Source organism: Dromaius novaehollandiae, chromosome 1 (genome assembly GCF_036370855.1).
Source record: "Dromaius novaehollandiae isolate bDroNov1 chromosome 1, bDroNov1.hap1, whole genome shotgun sequence".
Classification (NCBI taxonomy): domain Eukaryota; kingdom Metazoa; phylum Chordata; class Aves; order Casuariiformes; family Dromaiidae; genus Dromaius; species Dromaius novaehollandiae.
In genome coordinates, this window is record NC_088098.1 from 199,098,638 (window position 1) to 199,118,032 (window position 19,395).

The 19,395-nt window shown below is 38.5% G+C and overlaps 1 protein-coding gene across 2 annotated transcripts in view; it reads left to right on the forward strand.

The window, feature by feature from the left end:
- Window positions 1-19,395, forward strand: part of MICU2 (mitochondrial calcium uptake 2) — a 162,392-nt gene that overhangs the window by 79,574 nt on the left and 63,423 nt on the right. For both annotated transcript variants that reach the window (XM_064505015.1, XM_064505016.1), the window contains one exon: window positions 13,928-14,075. In XM_064505015.1, coding sequence (XP_064361085.1) covers window positions 13,928-14,075 — 148 coding nt within the window. The remainder of the gene's footprint in view (window positions 1-13,927; window positions 14,076-19,395) is intronic.

Here is a 19,395-nt window from a genome sequence, read left to right on the forward strand (position 1 = left end):
AGAGTGCTTATGTTTCTCATCTGTTCTTTTTTCTGTTTTTTTCTGTTAGAGGCTTTCAAAAACTGTTTTAAAAAAGTCCTGATGAGCATACTAATCTACTGGAACTTTTAAGATCATTCTTAGTCAGTTTTGAGTATGATGAGTTTTACAGTCCAATGAGGACTTAAAAATACTACTCAACTCTTTGAAATTTCTTTGAGTAGCTGATGAAATAATGCTTGCTTAGTTCAAAGTCAGTATGTCCATTTGAATAAGCAGAATTCTAGATTTCTGAGCAATGTTGTTTGTTTTGAGTATTTTTGAGTTTATTATGGATGTTTTAGTTTTAGAAAAGAATGTTAACAAAAATGGTTAACTAGAGAACGGGAGTATCAGAATTTAGATAAAGCTTTTGCTGTGGTTTCTGTTTTCCACTACTGGACAGTGAGTGGAACAGCAGATCTGTGCATGACACAGATTTCTTAGCTGTCTCTCATAATCCTGTCTTTCCATGTGTGATTTCTGTGTCAAATTAAAATGTTCTAGAAGAAAAATTCTGCATAGGTAGAAAGTTTAAAAAAATAAGCAAGACTAGTCTAGTCATTGGAATATATAGTGTGCTTTAAGACATCTAAGTTTTACGCAGTGCATTGTTCCAAGACCATTCACTCCTACAGAAAACAAATCATTTGTTTAGAAGTAAAGTCAGTATCTTTATGGAGAAATAAATATAATTTTACAGCTTGATCATAGTATAAACATTGCTTGTGGTTGAAATTACTTTATTGTTATTTTTGTATTAATCTTTCAGGACATATGGATGTTTTTTTCTTGTCTCTGCTGGGACCAGCTAAATCCCCTGAGCATAACTCTGACCTGTCTTCTAAAGAGCTTAACTTGCTAGCCATTTTTCATATATGTGACTAAACCTTAAAAAAAAAAAAAGAAAGAAAGAAAGAAAAAAGCTGTAAAGGGACTCTGTTTTCTTTCTTTTACATACTGTCATTCTCTGATTAATTTACCACCATGGAAGTTTTACCTAACAGTGTTAGTTCACTGTATTTAAGAGTGAAGAATTTCACACCTCACAGATGCTGTTTAATGCTTTATTTGAGAGGTTTAGTGAGAGTGGGAGGGGGGGGTTTCTACCCCCCATGGCAGCCTAGTCAGTTAACTCCCCATCAGGTATGCCACCTTTTTAAGTACCAGGCTCTTGGAGAACTGAGAAAACATCTTGATATAGCATAGGTAGTAATGAGATTTAAAATCTGGTAGCCTTCTTATGGAGAAAAAGAGTATTGTGACAGATTCAGCTAGGTATTTATTTTGGTTTCAATTTAGTTGCTTATGTAGAAGAATCCAGAGTATATCTGGCTTTTTTTTTTAATTCTCTTATTTTTCTTTGCCATTTGCATGTGTCTTTAATGTACAAAATGTCATCATTGTAAAGGGGTTGGAAAAAAGCTTTGAAAGCATTTTTCCGTAGGAAACCTTCAAGCTTCTGGGAGAGCATTAATGTGATTAGCATTGTAATATTAACATTATCACAAAAGGAAAGTCTGACTCTTTCTGAGCAGAGTGTTCCTTTATTTCCAGTAATCTGTCACATCTAGGATTCTCATACATTTGTTTTCAGCGAAATAATATTTTTTGAATACCACCCCATTATTTGGCCTCTTCTTTCTTTTAAGCAGTGATTTTTTTTATTTCAGAGTATTTGTAGCAAGCACTTGCTTGGTTGCATGTCTTCTTCTATTTTGTTTTTCTTATTAAATGGACAGTCTCAAAAAAAAGATTAAACTGTAAAATTCCTGATTTCTTTTCTGGCAGGTGTTTTTTAAGTAGCTTTGTGTACAGCCTTCATACCAACCTATAATGAACAGTGAATTGTGATACTGCTGAATACATGGATGGGTTAAAACAAGAGCCTTAAAACACCAGCTTCTAGACCTTGTGACCAAGGAGGCCTCTCTTTCCGTGAAGAGTAAATTCAGTTCTCATGTCTCAGTCGAGCACCAGCCAGCAGAACTTAGTGCTCAGATTCACTGCATTTTGAACTACCTGAGTTTTCTTCATTTGTTTCAGAGCTTTCAAAAAGGAGGGCACAGAAATTTGGATAAATTCATAACAAATATAAGTTTCTTTTAAAGCATTTGCAGGCTGACTAAAGAAAAGCACTCATTTACAGAGAGAGAAGACAGCTAGCATGTATGGTACTTGCATATTTAAGATCATCACCTTGTTTTTCATTCTTTGAAAGTATAATAGGACACTTGCATAGACATTACTTCCTGTTTTCTTCAGTTTGAGTTGCATTTAATCTTCTACATAGAACAAAGTTACTTGTTTTTAGTGCAGGAAAATGACATCCCCAGGCATTTTTGTTTTGAGGGCGCATATACGTGGCAGAGAAGTGGGTCCATCAGTTCCCATCACTGTACAGTTGTTTCTGATCAGCACAGCGTTCGCCTGAACTGCAGCTGTAACACAATGTGTATTTCTTGTAAAGCAGTCCCAGCGTTGTTGAAAATTCCTCGTGTAGCAAATCCGAAGTACCTAGGTTAAAAAATGTCAGATTAAAGGATGCGCATTTTAATGTCTAATTATAACTGGCACACAGCATGTTTCAGTGAGCTGATATGTAAATCTAAGACTGTTTCTGCTTGCACTTTTCTGGAAGGCACTGTGTATTCAGTCACTGTTTAAAACATTTTGGACGTGCAAACGTGTTAAAAATAATGCTTTAAAATGATAGGTATTCTGAAAAGTGTTTTGAAAATATGCAGACGACAGTCTTTTCTGGTCTATTCTGGTCTATCATTCAACCAGCTACTATTAAAGCCATTAAGAATTTATTTTCTCTCTGTACAGTTGTAACGGGATCAAAAAGTATGACAACAAAAAGCTTTTAAAGCTGTAAAGCGTCAGGCAAAAATATATAGCACTGTGCAGTTGTCATGACTTGGACTGCAGAAATTCCCCGTTCTCATGCTCAGAGGCAGGCAGAGTCCCATTTTGAAGGGCACGCAGTTAAGCTGAACGGGGACAAAACAAGCAGACTGTCTCAACCCAGTTGACGTAGTGTGGAACAGACCAAGTGGAGCTACTGTCTGAGTTGCACCAGAAAAACAAGAAGCTATTCGCAAAGGGCATATATGGTTTCCTTCTACCGCACAAATACTCGTAAGAGGTAAACTATTAATTGAAAAGTCCTAAAGATCTGCAAGTCCACGGTAAGCAAAACGCTCAGGTGGCTCAGAGCCTCTCCCAGGTCCTCCTGAGAAGGTGTGCCTCAGAGACAGTCCCTGCGTCGTTTGAATTGAGAAAATATTTGGCAGGGGGAGATGATATTGCTTTTTAGAGGCAAATATATAAGCTCCATGTATCAGTTTAATATAGGCCCATGAGATCTTTCAAAAATATCCAGCTCTTATTACTTTAAAAGATACATGTATTAATGTCTTCATACTTTATCATTTTAATGTGCAGTTGTTTGACTGAAAAAGATCAATGAGAAATAGGTACAATGCACTTTTCACTTAAGTCAACTGACTGTCAAATATAACACCAGTGTAATGAGCTTTCTAAGAAAGCTGCATGAATCTGTTTCCTGTAGGTATTGCCTTTAAAGTGTCCACGTCATCCTCCTGCTGTTCTGTATATATTCAGTATTTCTACAGAAAAGTGTTCAAGCAGAGTATCAGCTGCAGTAGTGGAATTTGCAAGCAGTACAATGTGATAACTTGCAAGTTGAGGTGCAAATGTATGGTTTGTTAAATGAACTGGTTTTCTGTTGTGCTGGAACTTGTAGACCTTATCTGCCTTTGTTATACTCTGCTTGTGGAAAAGCCTTAGCTTCCTACTTCTTTTTATATTTAGAAAGTGAGCTCTGCTAAAACTGAAATGCCTGGAAATGAATAGTGAAATTGAAAAAGCTTTCGAACTGAGACTGTTTTCTGTGTTATCCTCATATTCAGTTTAATTCTCGGTTTGGTAGGGATCCTGTTAACAGTGGGATACCGGCTTTTTGTCCACCAGTGTACTTTGAAATCAGTGAAATACAGAGTGGGACAGAAAGAATAAAAATAAAAATTTGGGGATTTTAGATGCAAATAAAAAAGCTATTCAGCTGCTGCTTCGAACAACTGTCACTAATTAGTATTAGCACAGCATAACTGAGCAACTCTTTGGAAGAAAGGACAGGAGTGGCACCTGTTGCTGCATAGAAACAGGTTCATCTAATTTTGGAGCGCTTATATTCAGCCGTGCTGAGCTGATTAGACGTAAGGCCATTTCATTCTCATACTGCGCAGTTGTGAATGCTAACCAGCTCTTTTAGGAGTCTGGGCTCTTCCCATCTTTTGTCCATTTCATCCTTAATGATTTTAAGACTGTTAGAGTTTTTAGTAGTGTAGTTGTTTAATTTTATGTTGCTAAGCAGTCATTAAAATAGTTAGAACTTTTTTTCAAATGGAAATCAGTCTTTTTTTTCTTTTCCTTCCTGTTTAGGTATCTCCAGGCTATGCAGTTTGATCTGCTAGATCAAACCGGAGAAATATAATGTTGAAACAGAGTAATAGAGACTAATTCACTTCATAAGAAGATTTTGCTTCTAATCTTGTCTCTTTGACTTGGTATTGGTTTTGGGAGCTGGTGCACTGAATATGTGGCTCACAGTCCTTTTTGTGAAAGCACAAGTTTCTTTTGCATGTATTTACCCAGGCTTTCTTAAATATTACAATCCTGAGCTTTCTGTGAGTCACATACTTGTATAAAATGGATTTCTTGTCAAAAATCTTTTTCATCTATAAATCATTGCATCATATGAAACTTCTAAACCTTGAGCTTCCCACTTTATCCTCTGTGCATTCATCACGCGTAGTAGGTATGTCAGTATGTGCAGCAGGGATTGAGGTTAAGTTATGTTTTCTGTTATTTTGATCATTTCAGATTGGATTGAGTTGAAATTGATATACAATAATGACACAAGTTAACTGCAAAGTTTTCATCAATCTTAGAGAAATTTGATACGGAGTTGCTTATTCCATCTGTAGATCACGTATGAATTAATGAATCCAAATCTAAGGCTCCCAGAGAGCCTGCTGGCACCAAATGGATTTTAATGTACATCCCACACATTGGTTTAGTTATGCTTTTATAGCAGGTAAAATGAGTGGTGTAAATTAACTCTTCCAAATTGGGGAAGAAAAAGAGAGCATTGATGCTCCTTTCAAAAGAGAAGGAAAAGAAGTCTTGTGGCATTACCATTCCTCCCAAGCAAAAAGTGAAAGAAGAGGGTGTGCAGATGAAGAAGGAAAGACAGACAGTTAAAGGATGCAAAGAGGCAAAATGAGATAATAATTGCAAATGAGCAAAGAAAGAAGAATGGTGTTGGGGAAAAATAAACTGGAAAATGTCATTTATTTAATATTACAGGAAAAAAACATGATGGAAAACATATATAAAAGATGCAGGCACACCAGGATATCAAGTTCCATGCAAAGGGAGAAAAAATAAAATGAAAGAAAGTGGAAAACATAACTGTAAATATAAGGGAGAGATGTCATAAGTATATAAACTTATTTTTAAATTGTTTCTAACTCATATGCTCAGCTGCAAGTATTTGAGTTTGTACACAAGTACTTACATTTTGGGTGAATGCAGAATTTATTTAGCTATGTTACCAAACTAACATTAGCTATGTTACCAAACTAACATTAGCTAAAGGTTATCAAGATCTTATTTATGTTACCCTTCATTTTTATTAAATGAATTCAAAAATGTTCAAAGATATAGTAAATAAGAGGCTTTTGCTTTCACTTAGACTCGCTATTTTTTATACCGAGAAAATATATCAAAGCCCAAAATTGAACACCATGCATTATTTATTAGCATCCTGAATTAAGAGACTGATAAAACAGATTCATTACATAAATCTGAAAGTTCGTTTTAAGAAGTAATGTTGCCCTTTGGCTTTTCTCAGTGCAGGAAACCAAGCAGCAAACCATAGTCTTCAGTAATGCTTAGAGATGCCAGTGGCTGATTAGCAGCTGATCAATTGCCACATCAATCATAGAGGGAAACACTGGCATCGTTGGAGAGTCCTTTTTATATCATTCAATTCTAATTCACTATTAACTATCATAGCTTTACCATTTGCATTCTTAAATTAACATCAGAGGTTTGACATAAAACCATAAAGGCAACTAAGTTTAAGCTGAAATTTCATTGTTAATTCATTGAGTTGTGCTTTGGTATTGTAGAGCGTGTGGTATGTGGAACACCCACCGTTCCAAGCCCTTGCTCTAGCTATGCACAGTAGCACAAGTTAAGGATGGCATTTCAGCCACAGCCTTAACATTAATTCGGCATAGTTCTTTATGGTTTAATTTCTTCTTATATGGCACTATTAAAGACAAAAATAAGCGTAAGTCAATCTCGTAGTCATTTTAAATTATGCTTGCAAGAGTCTTTCACAGGAGAAAAATAAAGTAGTAATGGATTCTTCCCACACACTGCCTCTGAGTAAATCTGAATTTTGTATCCTATTTGCTTTAAGTTTGCACTGTTGAGATGTTGATTACAGATGCTTTAGTATCTGAAGTCCAGCCTTAAATATATGATTTTTTCCCTACAATATACCTATCTCTACTTAATTCCATTCCACAAAATGAGTCAGGAGGAAAACAATGCCTTTTGCACTGATCATGCATTTCTATGAGCAAAATAAATGCTTTGTCAGTCTTTTTAGAAATGTCAGGAATGTCAAATCTTACTCTTTTCTGGCTGAAAGACTCCTTGGATGACTCAGGGAAAAGTGCTTGGAAAAAGTACTTGGAAGTTATTCAGGACTTAATTGAAGTGGGAAGGATATGAACTGTTGAGAGAGAGCTTGCTCCCCTGTGCGTGTTCTACATTGGTTCTTCACAAGAAGTAATTTGGTCACCCTTTCGTTCAAAACATGATTTTAATTCAGTGTTTGGTCAGGTATTTGGAATATGCATTAGAATAGCTGTTCAGTCATCTATTCTTTCTCAGATCAAATGCAAGTTATGCTTCTGACCTTCAAAAATATTCATAACTTTATAATACTTCTCACATACTTTCATCCTTTGCCAACTGCCTTCTGTGAGTCAGGCATTCTTGCTTGCTGAGGACATGAGATGCATGTTGGTGAAGAGAAAAAGGGTGACTGAAGGGGGTACAGCTTTTACAGAAGCATGTAAGCTGCTACCTCTCACTTGGCTATATTTAATATATAGCCATAAGACATGGCCTGTACCTGCTTTAGGATGCCTGTGTCCTTCTTTTCCAACGAAGTATATCTGCGTTTCACAGGAGTTAGGGGCTGTCATAAACCATAGTTTCAGGAATAATTTCATCACTATAATAGCAGTTCACAAACAACAAAGATTGTTTGCTGGAAAGAAATGATATCATTAACGCAAAGAGCTTGGTCATTACACTCCAGAACATGTTCTGAAATGAGTATTTTGACAGGAAGAATAGCCAAGTAAACTGTATTGCTCATACTGTTTATCAGGGTTACGAGAGTTGGTTTCGTGTGGTGAAATGGAGGAGAAATGAGGTAGTATGAGGGTAGTAATTGGCAGTTTGGCTAACTAGAGAAGTATGATGACCAGAATATAAGTAAGCAGTCACTCAAAGTTTAATTAAATAGTGGCAGTATGTTGAAGGACGAAATTAAGAGGAATGAGATGTTTAAGTCAGACTAAACAAACAACTAGTGGTTCCTATTGTAACTTAAGTTTATAACCAAATGCATTAAGCAACTCCATGTGGCTCCAAAAAGGCCAAGTAATAGCATTGGTCGAGACAGTATTTTTGTTCTGTTTTTCCCTCTCCATGCCTGTTTATAGAAGATTGATAATTTATGTTGCTGGAATTGTTTGTGACTTCGTTACCCTGAGTCAGCCTACTGTTATTCATGGCCATAGGGGCTGGGAAATACCATGTAGTGGAAAAACTCAAATAATGTGGGTCCTGGGAAAGTTGCTACAGACATATGCCAGCATTGTCTCAAGGACCTAACTCATTTCTGATTCCACTTGCTAGCTCTGGGTAATTGTGTGCCCTGCTAGAGCTCCAGCAAAGCCCTGATGTCTGCATCATGCCCCCCAATTTGCGTGTTCAGGTGCAGCTTTACATGAACACATGGAAACTGCTTGGGTCTGACATCACAGCAAAATTGCTCAGTCCTTCAGTGCTATGGTGGTGAAGCAGCTGTACCCAGTTAGTTTTGTAGAAGGCTGCTGAGATCTAGCCAGGTTCTGAAGCTAGCCATGCTCTTGCACTCATCATTTTAGAGTTGGGGTAGCTAATGAAGGGCCACTCAGCATCTTTGCGTTATGCTTTTCTGTCCTTCAATGAAGGGGCTTGCTAGCTCAGGCACAGAGCCAGGCCTGAGCTAACTGTGGTTTTACATGTTGCTATGCCTGATGAAAGAAGCCATCTCGGAGCAGAAATGGTGGATACTCGTGGAGTCAAGTGGAATCCATCACAGCTGGTACAAACACTGGCCTTGAGCTGATTCTCTATGCTGCATTCTCCAATGCTTCTGGCTGCAGAAGCATAGAAAAGAAAGCCCAATTGCCACTGTATGCCACAACCTTTAATCTGACAAGACTTCTTAGTTGAAGTCCCACACCATGCAAAACAGAGACTTAATTCTCCATCTGTGGTGTCAGTAATGCAAATAATTGAGTTGACAGTAATCTAGTATTTGGTCTGTCTCTTGATCAGATGAATGCTTTTGGAAGACATTGAGGAAGTCATTTTATTAAGCAGAGTTCTCCAAAGAGAAACCCTTCTGTACCTGCAGAAGCAGTGAATAAGCATTGGCAGTTGAGAAGAAATTAAAGGCATACTGTTTTGGTACTTCAGTGAGAATGAAACAGTAGTGGAAGTCATAAACACATATATGGATATGCATTGTCATTTACACGTGGTTGTGTTTATTGATATTATTGGCTTTAATATGGCACTATTTAAATATTTCTGGTCTTTAAAGAAGGGAGTTCTGTTGTAGAAAATACCTGATTACATAGAGAACAGCAGGATCTTGATCTTAAAATAACTTAAAAGTGAATGGGATAATGGTGTTTGCTTTTAATCTAACAAAAATGATTACAGCAGAATGGCAACAGATAAAATCTGTGTGGGGGGCCATTCGTTTTGTAAGCTTCCTTTCTGTTGTTTTACTTAAATCATCTTGTCTTCCATTATCTGGAAAAAAAAAGGACCTTTGAGCAGATTGTCAAGAACTAGTGATTCAATCCCAAGTAACATTTCCTTTTTCTTTTATAAAACGAAGGGGAGTTTGACTATAAATTTGTCACAACATTCTGCTCTGTGGTCCACGACTGCACCTATTTCAGTGAATTTATATGCCTGTATCAACATCTGATTAGTGTAAGTCTGCTAAAATTTAATCAGTGCTAAGTAGCAAGATTTTTAAGAGGCAAACAGCCAGTTTCATTCCATTTAATTAAAACTGCAGAAACAATTGCAGTATTTTCTCAATTATAAGTTATATGGTGTAGACCCAAGAAGTCATCTTTTTTTTGATGTCATTACAGCTTCATTGTGAATTTCTAGTTTCTGATGCCAAAAGTAGCAGGCTCAAGTCCTTAAGAGAATTTGGGGGTTATTCTGAAGGATTTGCTAGCCTAAAGGGGTTACGATTCCTAAGTTCCCTCTGTAATAGTGATGTGCAGAAGCATTTAAGTCTTTCATGACACTGAGACAAAAAAAAGTCATGATATTGTTAGGTACCAAAATTGTATTATACCAATTTGAACAGTCTTGGTTTGAGTTGTGGAAAACATAGTGGGAATGATGGTAATTACAAGGTATTATGTCGTTGTGACCTGTTATTTGTGGCTCTGGCCACAAATGTGCCAGCAATGTGCTGTTGCCATCACTCTGGACAGTAAAAGTCTGCATGTTTCTCACACACTGTATTCTGACTGAAACATACATAACACCCCTGCCTCCTGTTCTCCTCCAGACTTCCACCCCCAGGTTATGTTCGGCCAGATTTTCATTCTGACATGCAATAGAATTGTGCAAATGTGCTTGGAGTGAGGGAGAGTCGCCTTGTTTTGTGGTGCTCTCCATCCCTCCCTGCCTCTTCTGAACTTTCCTTCTGGAAAGCTAAAACAAGTCACTGTCAGTAATTGCACTTTAGAACTGCCATTCTCTCCACTCGTTATAAAGGGAGCCTGGATAACCAGGCTTAATGGAGATGCTGATGTTGTAGATGTCCGAAGTTAGATAAGATAAATCCTACCACTAGTGACTACTCTTTTGTCTTATTAGTGGGTGCTGCTGAATTGATTTTTAAATTATGTATCACTTATTTTTGATACAGTTAGAGGTATCATCAAATATTGTTTTTCTAACCTGTTCCTTCTCATAGGATCATAGAATAATTCAGGCTGGAAGGGACCCCAAGAGGTCTCTGGTCGATCTCCTGCTTGTAGCAGGGTCAGCTCTGAGACCAGATCATGTTGCTCAGGACTTGGTCCAGTCAGGTCTTGAAAACTTCCAAGGATGGAGACGGCAGAAGTTCTCTGGGCGACCTGCTCCAGTGTCTGACTCTCCTCATGATAAGTGTTTCCTTTTATCCAGAGTCAGAGCCACTTTTGTTGCAGTTTGCGCCTGTTGTCTCTTGCTGTCCTGCCATGCACTGCTGTGTAGAGCCTGACTCCTCCTTGATAACCTCCTCATTATTAAGTCCCCCTGAAGCCGTCTCTGCTCCGCGCTGAAAAAGCCCTGTTCCCTTAGCCTACCAGCTGATCTGTAGTAGCAGAGTTCTTGAAATAAACTTTGACCTTTTTTTTCTGAGGTTTTGTGCAGAATGCAGAGCTGTTTTGGGAAATCTCAGACTTTATTTTCATAACCGTTTGGGGGGGAGTGAAATTCAGAATTTTTAAAATTTTTTTATATGCTTTCTTCTTTGTCTTTACATGTTTTTCTCCCAGACCTTCACTGAAGTCTGCCTTGTGTTCCTACTTAAAGAGGAAAATCATGGGATATTAGATAACTGTAAACACTTCGTTTTCATTTTATGCTACTTCCGTGCTATCAGTCTCCTGATTGTTGTGTAGCCATTCTTTTCTAACGTTCTCAAACTGAGTTGGCACCGTTGCCTTTGCTGGGCTTTGTATGGTTATTTGAGTAGATAGTGGGGTCAGCCCGAATTCGTAATTACTTTAATATGCTGAAGAGATTATCAGAGTAACCAACCTAAAAAGCGGAGGGAAAGCAGGAATGAAGATACCTGCCATTATAAAGAAGCGAAGTTAGCTTTGTAGCTGGTGTAAATTGCCCTGCTCTTGTCAGAACGCCATGAATTTACAGTCTGAGGACCATACACTATTCAGAAGTACAAGTGGCTAAATGTGAGCAGTTGAACTCCGCTATAGCTCTAGCTGAGCTCTTGATAGTATCCAGAAAGGTTAGACCACTTTTAACAGATGCTAAGATTTTCATACAGTGACAGGACTTCCAGCATTTTGCAGACTTTGAATAAATAGCAGGAGTTGGCACAGCTGATACATCTTGTTGCATCAGGTTTGCTTCTGTAATTTGTGCTAGTATTTGAAGCTGGCTTTCATAAGAAATGACACTTGTTCCCAAGGCTGTTTTACAAGTGAGGGATGCTAGCTTCATGAAAGAAAAAGGGGCTCAATGAAACTGTAGTCACGCATTATTATTATTTTGATGGCAATACATCCTCTTTCCAACTAGCAGGCATTGTTTGGAGTTAATATGTGAACTTATACCTGTCTTATTTCAATTAAAATTGACAATTGCTGAAATTCGGTGCTTTGATATCAGTAATAAAGTTTTGCTTTAAACAGAATTCAGACAAATACTCTGAGGTTTTAGACACTTGAAAATCCAGTTAGCATGAAGATATCCTAGGGTTAACTCTTTATTTCTTGCATAAACTTTTTTCTTTAGTGTTTGTGCATTCCATAATTTCAGTTAAAGCGTAACTGCAAAGCAATTTTCCATTTTTAAATTTGCTTTAGGGAAAAAATTGTTCATGTTGTTATGAGAAGGAGATGATTCTTATAAGAATACTGCATGTTAATATCCTGCAACTATGAGCTGTTCATTTAAAACGTGCAACAGCATTTGTTGAAGCTTGTTAACAAAGCAATTACAGGGTCACTTGGTCCCCCAAAGTTTTAAAAAGAATTAGCAGTTCTCATCCTTGAGGAATAACAAGTTAAAACTGAAAAGGTCTGAAATCTCATCACAGCTTTAAAATGATTCAAGACTCCTATTTCCTCTTTGCTCAAGCACTCCCTGGATGTGCGCATAGATGCACACCCATCACCAGCTCCACTATTTGCAAATAACTGTATGCATTCCCAGTTTTTGTAGCAGCCTCCCATGCAATCGTATACCTGTTTCCAGGCTTGCAGTTACAATCGGTGAAATGGGGACTTCAGCAAAGCCTATTAAGGTGTCCCTGCTGGTCTCCCCACTCCGCTGTTGTGCTCCTGCCTGCTTGCTTGCAACCCACAATTCGCCCCGCCACGCTTACGGAGCAGACACTATGTTTTAACATCTGCCAGGGAGACTCTCACTGCACCTGCGACTGGCTTGAGTGTAACCAGCAGCTGGCTACAGAGCCCGGTCCCAAGCCCCTGCACACACTGGTCTTTGATGAGACGCTGTCTGCTCAGGAGCAACCCCCCTTTTGCAAAATGTAGCAGACACCAGCGTTGTACTGAAATCTTTGAATGCCAGGCAGTCCATACAGATGGTCTGGAAACTGCAAACTTCACAGGCAGGCAGTGAGAGTTTGCTGGAAGACTTAACGCTGGGCTTTGGTAGGCTGTGCCCTGTGATCTGAACCAACTGATGAGTAATGCCACAGACCCTGATCTAGCTGGAGATCAGTGTTTCTGTAACTGCTTGTAGCAGCAGTGTACAAGCTGGAGTCTCAGTACTCAGTCTCGTTTTAGATTTTCTTGCTTTTCCATCGCTTTCTCACATCTTTTAACTCCTAAAATATGATCAATTTTAAACTTAGTGAGTGATGCTACTGGTGGTAGAATTGTTCAGTGGTTTATGTTCAATACACATAGTATGTTCTAAGTTTTATAGCTTATCATTTTCCTTTTCTCAGTTGTTATCTTTGAAATCCTAAATGGTCCTTCCTTTCTGCCATTAAATACCATTACTATTATTCAGTAGTATTGTCAGCTTGTATGATTTTGATCATGAGTCTTTCAATATTTGGTAGAGTTTGGAGGTTTTATGGAAAGCTTTTTGTTTCCTTGATGTGTTGAATCTTTGGGATTGATGATGCTATCTCTTTCTTTGTTGGTGTTTATGTTGCTCTTTCCATTTTTTTAATTTCTTTAAAAGATAGGCCCATACCTAAGCTGAGACATTATTATTCTGCCATCTTAGAAGTTGTTCCATAACTTGATAATTAACTCCAGGAGTGATTTATTTGCAAAGATGTAGTGCACACTTAAACCTTTGCTGAGCCATTCATTAACCCGGCAAAATAATTTTTGCTGTTTGGTCAGTTCAGTTTTCTGTTGAGTTAGCAAGCTGAACTTGGCTCAGCGAAGCTGAGGAGGCAAGGAGGTGCAGGACCATATGGTAAGAGCAAGGGAGTGGGAAGCAGGGGCAGCCTTCCGTGACAGCAAGCCGTTAATTTGGCTGAGCTGCGTTGTTAAACCATACTCTCAGTGAAGCTAGAAAATATTTCAAACGTCACATACGTATTTCATTCATTAGGGCTATGCTGTTAAAAGTTTTAATTTCAAGTAGACTCTCATTATGGTTATCTCCAAATATTGAGGTTAATCAAGACCGGGTATTGGATTCTTTCTGATTACAAAGTTGGTCTACAAATCCAGCCACCTTCTGCATGGATTTTTTTCTGTTTCAGAAGGAAGATGTTGCTAATGAAGAAATGGCAGAAAGACTGTCTCTTCGGAAGCATCGCTTCATGCATTTTGCATCGTTGGAATATGAAGGAGAATATTACATGACACCGAGAGATTTCTTGTTTTCAGTAATGTTTGATCAAGTTGAACGTGAGTTGTTTTCTCATCACTGTATTTGTGAAGAAACAGGAACTTGAAGTCCTCTTAAAGATATAATTTGCAAATCATTGGGATAAGATCCTTTATCTGGCATAAGTCAGCAGAAGCCTATTTATAAATAGTGTTCTTATGGATTCTCACAGGCACTAGCTTGTACACCACCTAAGCACCAATGATCTAGAAGTCTGGAGACGCGATGGTAATAGGTCTGCATAATTTGCATGTGTAATTAGTATGTAATTCCTCAATTACTTACATGACACAGAAAGTAAAAAGGCTGTAATATGTTAGTTTAATATATTAATGTTCATACCATTCCTGTCCCAGTTGTATGTGTATGCACTTTACTGGTAAGTACACCGTGGCCTTTTTTTTTTTGGGGGGGGGGGGGGGGGGGGGAGATGGCTGTGGGTTTTTGTTCGTTTGTTTTTGAAGAGGCTGTGATGGAAGTGACTTGAGTGAGTGTAAGAAAGCATTGAGCTCAGCTCTGGGTTTCTGATATCAAATCTCTTCTGGTTTATGAAGAGAAGAATTGTTTGCACACTAAAAACAAAAAAGTGCTTTTAAAATGTGCTGTCTGAGGAGAAGCTAGGACAAATACACTGATAAAAAGCTCATAGATGGTTGTCCTCCTTTTCTCATGGTTTTCTGACCTCGTTCCGCTTGGGCTAACTCTGCTCCATGTCTTAAGCATCTTCCATCTGTCTTTCTGTCGTCTTTTGTATTTACCGTGTTAGAATGATTTTTTCTCTTTAATATGATGCACCTGTTTTCTCCAAATATGTGGCTTTCACAGCTTCCCCAAGAAGTTTTCACTTTAGGATGGTTAAGTTCTCAGTTTCACGGAAAATCACAACTCAGAAAAGAAATATCCTGTTAGTATGTCTGCTGAGGGAAAGATGGGGAAATCCCAGCTTTAATTATTATTTGCTGGCCAGTCTGCACATAGTAACTAGTCAAGCACATTACGTAGCGAAAGCAATACATAGCCTGTGCTAGTCCCTGCCCAGCTAGCAGGGGATGTCAAAGTGACCTGAGGGTGTTTAGAAGGACTGCAGGAAATATGGAAGGGAATTCACAATAGTGTGGGAAGCTTTGAGAGACCTAGAGAAATGAGGCCTGAAGGTACTCTGATTCAAGGCTTTGGGAAACATGGAGGCAGAACAGAAGTTACTGAGCTACAAACAGTCAAAGAACAGGGCACAAGAATCTGTAATAGAAGAAAGTTTTTCTGTGTCTGCCAAAAATCTATAGTTGATACGGGTGTGTGGCTTCACTGCTGACACACATCTTCTCATGTTATGTAAAGCTGAACATAAATCCTTAGAAGGATTTGTGATCTTGAAAGTCAGTGAGACTCTCAATATATATATATATTTTTAAGATATAGCTAATAGGAAGAGTTTTTTTCTCCTTCAAAACTTACGCCATTGAATTCAAAAGCCTGAAGGGATTTTCAGTGAGTTTTCCAACTAGAAACACTGAAAAACAGTGAGTAATGAAAACTTCTGTTTTAAAGGTGTGGATTTCATAGAGTTGTCTGAGAAAGCAAGGTTAGAAAAAGAAGTGTTTTTCAGTCTTAGCAGTTCATACATATTAATTGCTGACTCCAGCTATAGAATGCATGCACGTTTTTAATGAAGTAGAGAGGACTGATTTGTAATGCAGCCAGATTAATTTCAGTTACTTTGCTAATATGAATAGGAAACTCTCTGCTTGTATCATAAAACATATGATCAGCCTCTTCCCACCCAAAAAAAACCCCATGTTCTTTCAAATGCAGTCTTTGCAGCACGTTCGGAAGGTTGTTAAATTCTGGCTATGTTGGACCAATGCAGCTGACAAATTCCAAAATGCTGGGATCCTTCCCCAGAAGTCTGGCTCCTCTATCGCTTATCAAGGTCCAGTCTAAGCCTGCTGAGACTGCTGACTGCAGGAGAGAAAGCATCACTGCAGCAGGGCTTCTGTACATAGTAACCAGTATCTTAAACATTATCAATAAGCAGCTAGTGCTGATTCTGAAGCACTGGTGCCAGAATTCCTGCTGAGATGTGGTAGTTAATGAGCATTAACTTATTTTTGGAAATATCAGCATAATAGCTTACAGTAAATTCTGGGTTTGTAGTTAGCATTGATGAAGCTTCCATTAAAGACTGCAGATTGTGAAAATAAACTGCTGAGATGATTAAGGGTTTTTTTTGTCTGATGATTATAAAGATTGTATAGAAGGTACTGCAGTATTGCATATTAAAGAACTGACTGTTCATGGGAAATTGCTTGCTGTCTCCCTCTGCTACATTTTCAGGGAGAAAATGAGCTTCAGAGTTCATCTTCCTAAATCTGTTCTTTCTGTAATCTTGCCTGTTTTACCCTCCTTTCATACCACTCTGTGGTTAATTCTCTTTCTAAACCTACAGAGCTATGGTCTTGTCTGTTCTTTTTGGAAATGGATATTTTCTTGCTTTCTTCACAGTCCTGTTTTCCCCTCTAATATTTTTGTTCCTTTGTCCTCATTTATCTTGTCCTTTTGCAAATTAATGGAGTCTCCTTTCTCCTTTAATATTTCCAATTCTTTTTTTTCCCTAGAACTCTAAAGAAGTGGATAGAGAATGTGTGTGTCTGTGTGTCTGTCTCATGCAAGCACACCCGCAAAACTACACGCAGGAGAGGGGAGGAGGACTGTAGGTCTTGGGCTTGTGTAAGCCAGCTGTCGCAGGAGGCTGGACTTGCCACTGCAGAATCCCCGCACAGCAGCTGCAGCCACAGGAGCGAAGGGGATCTTGGAGCACAGGGAGATACTTGCCCTCTATCAGCAATGCACAGAGACAAATACTTCCTCCTTAAATGATTCCAAGGAAAGTAATCTACCATTTTGACTCTAGAAGTTACACGCAAACAAAGTGTTCCATTTTCTGTCAGCAGAGAGTATTAACAACTAGCATAGCGGTTTTTGTTATGCAAATGTGCCATTTTTTCTCTGGTGTTGAAGGAGTGATGTCTGCTGTATGCTTAAAAAAAAAAATCTAACCAATGGTCTAAATGCTTGTTTGATACGAATTTTTGTTTCTGCATCTATGCAGTAGTTTTATTTTGTTCTCTCAGTTCTGATTAAGTGTCTTCAAACTTGAAAAGAAGCCCAGTTTGGAAGAACTGTGCATTTGGTGGAATTTCAAAATTGCTGTAATTCTGTTTTGGTCTCCTCTGTGCAAATCACATCGGATGCTGGCAAATTGCAGGCTGAAACTGCAGTATCCATTAATCCTATGCAGTTTCATTTAGGATATTGAAGACAGAAAAAACATGATTGGACTGTGGTGCTGCCATCTTTTTTTAGTGAAAATGAAAGCAGAACTAGCTGAGCTAGTGCACACACATAATCTTCTCAACTTATCTCAGTAGCTGATCCTTTATTTCATCAGGAATTGGGTTCCCCCTGAAAAACTTAATCAGCATCTTTTGCTGGGTCCTGGAGAGGACATTACCTTTCGGCCAGGGTGCTGAAAACTGATCCTGAGGTTGAATGTAGGTGAAAATGCCACCCTTTGTCTGCCTGTTTATACAACATTGACATTTGCCTAAGGGGTGGTTTTGTTTTGTTTACAACTTGAATATTCAGCTTTTAGTTCAGTGCTTGCTTTTCTCAAATTGATCAAAGTAAAGTTTGATATGATAGCAGTGATGACACAGGTAACTACAATCAGTTAGTTACACTGTAAGTCAGGGAAACTTATTTGACGTTTTATTAGTAAATTAATTTTGTTACTCAACTTTCCTCTCACTTCCTGGAGGTAAGGCAGAAATAGAGAGGCCCTTATTTAGGAGAGCACGTACATGGCTTCACTGTCTCAGTTCAGGCCAGAACTTGAGCATTCAACTTGTTGAAGCCCCTTAAAACTGTGCAATGCAATGCAGTCTAAGTAAAACAGAATCTTGTAATGCTATTTTATATGACCTGTAGATGTTTGTGTGAGTGGAGTATTCAGTGAGTGAACCCTACTTTCTCTGATTACTGCTTAGGCACTTAGTAAACTTTTCCAAAAGAGAAAGCGAGCTGTCGTGAGTCCATCTTAGCTAACTGGCCAGTGCTTGGGTTGACACAGCAGCCTTCCGCGCGTTGTAAGCAAGCATAGGCCAGCACTGTCACCAAAAAAGCGGGCAGAGCTCTCCCTCCCATGCTTGCTGCCCACTTTCGCCCTGTGCTGCCTCCCTCCCGCCAGCACAAACGTTTGTGCAGCCACATGCTGAACCCAACCAAGGAAATGATTTGAGGTAAAACAAATCATTTCTTTCTCCTGGCATAGTTACTAGGTAAATCAGTTCGCCAGTTTGCTGGGTAAGGGTATAAATGCTTCTGGGGCACTAGAAGTGGGGAAGTGCAGAGGCAGGAGCAAGCTGCCTGCACAGAGCAGTGGGTTGCTTTGCCCAAACTGCGACACCCGTATGCATTTGTGAGTAAGCAGCAGCTTCTGATTTCAGTGATCTTCAAGGTACCCAATGCTGAAGCACCTAAATCCCATTTGTCTCAGTGATGGTTAAACAAAAAAATACCTGCTAAATTGTTTGTTATTCTCACCTTAGCCACACGTGCCAAGGAGTATGGCTGAGCTTGATTCCAACCTTCTGTTGCTAAATTCATATATAGAGATAAAACACTCCCAAAGGGAAAAAGCAAGCAAAAAGGAGAGAAGAAGCAGCAGTTAAGAGGTGGGAGAAGAGGTCCTTGTCCAGCAGCCTTGGTGGTTTGTTTGCTTACTGGTGATTTTCATTTAGAGAATTACTTCATAATCTCCTGTTGGTTTTTAAGCATAATTAAATTTAGAAGAAAGTTAATGTGGTGCTGCGCAAACCAGATGAATAGCTGGATTGTTGTTGCTAGATCAAAAGTGCTGAAGTTGGAAAATACCAAAATATTTTAACTATGTCTAGATTGTCAAATGAATTCCTGTACACAGTTGGGTAGAATTTATTACCAAAACAAAATCTTAGGTGTGCCTTTTGACAAAGTTGCAAAATATGCAATAAATGATGATTTATTATACAACACTTTCTCAGATAAGAAAACAGATGAACTGTCATGCAAACATATCAACTGTCATAAAATACAACCAAAATGATCTTGAACCCTGCTTCATAGATCTTAGTTCACTAATGGTGTTCATTTGTTTCCTGGTGCATGGGTTTCTTTATTACTAGTTTTCTTTAATATGGGCCAAAAAATTGTGAAATCTTGGCATTCCTACTGATTAAATCACACCTGCAAAGTTATTTACTATCAGGGTGATAATGAAGAAAAATATTTACAGTCCTGCCA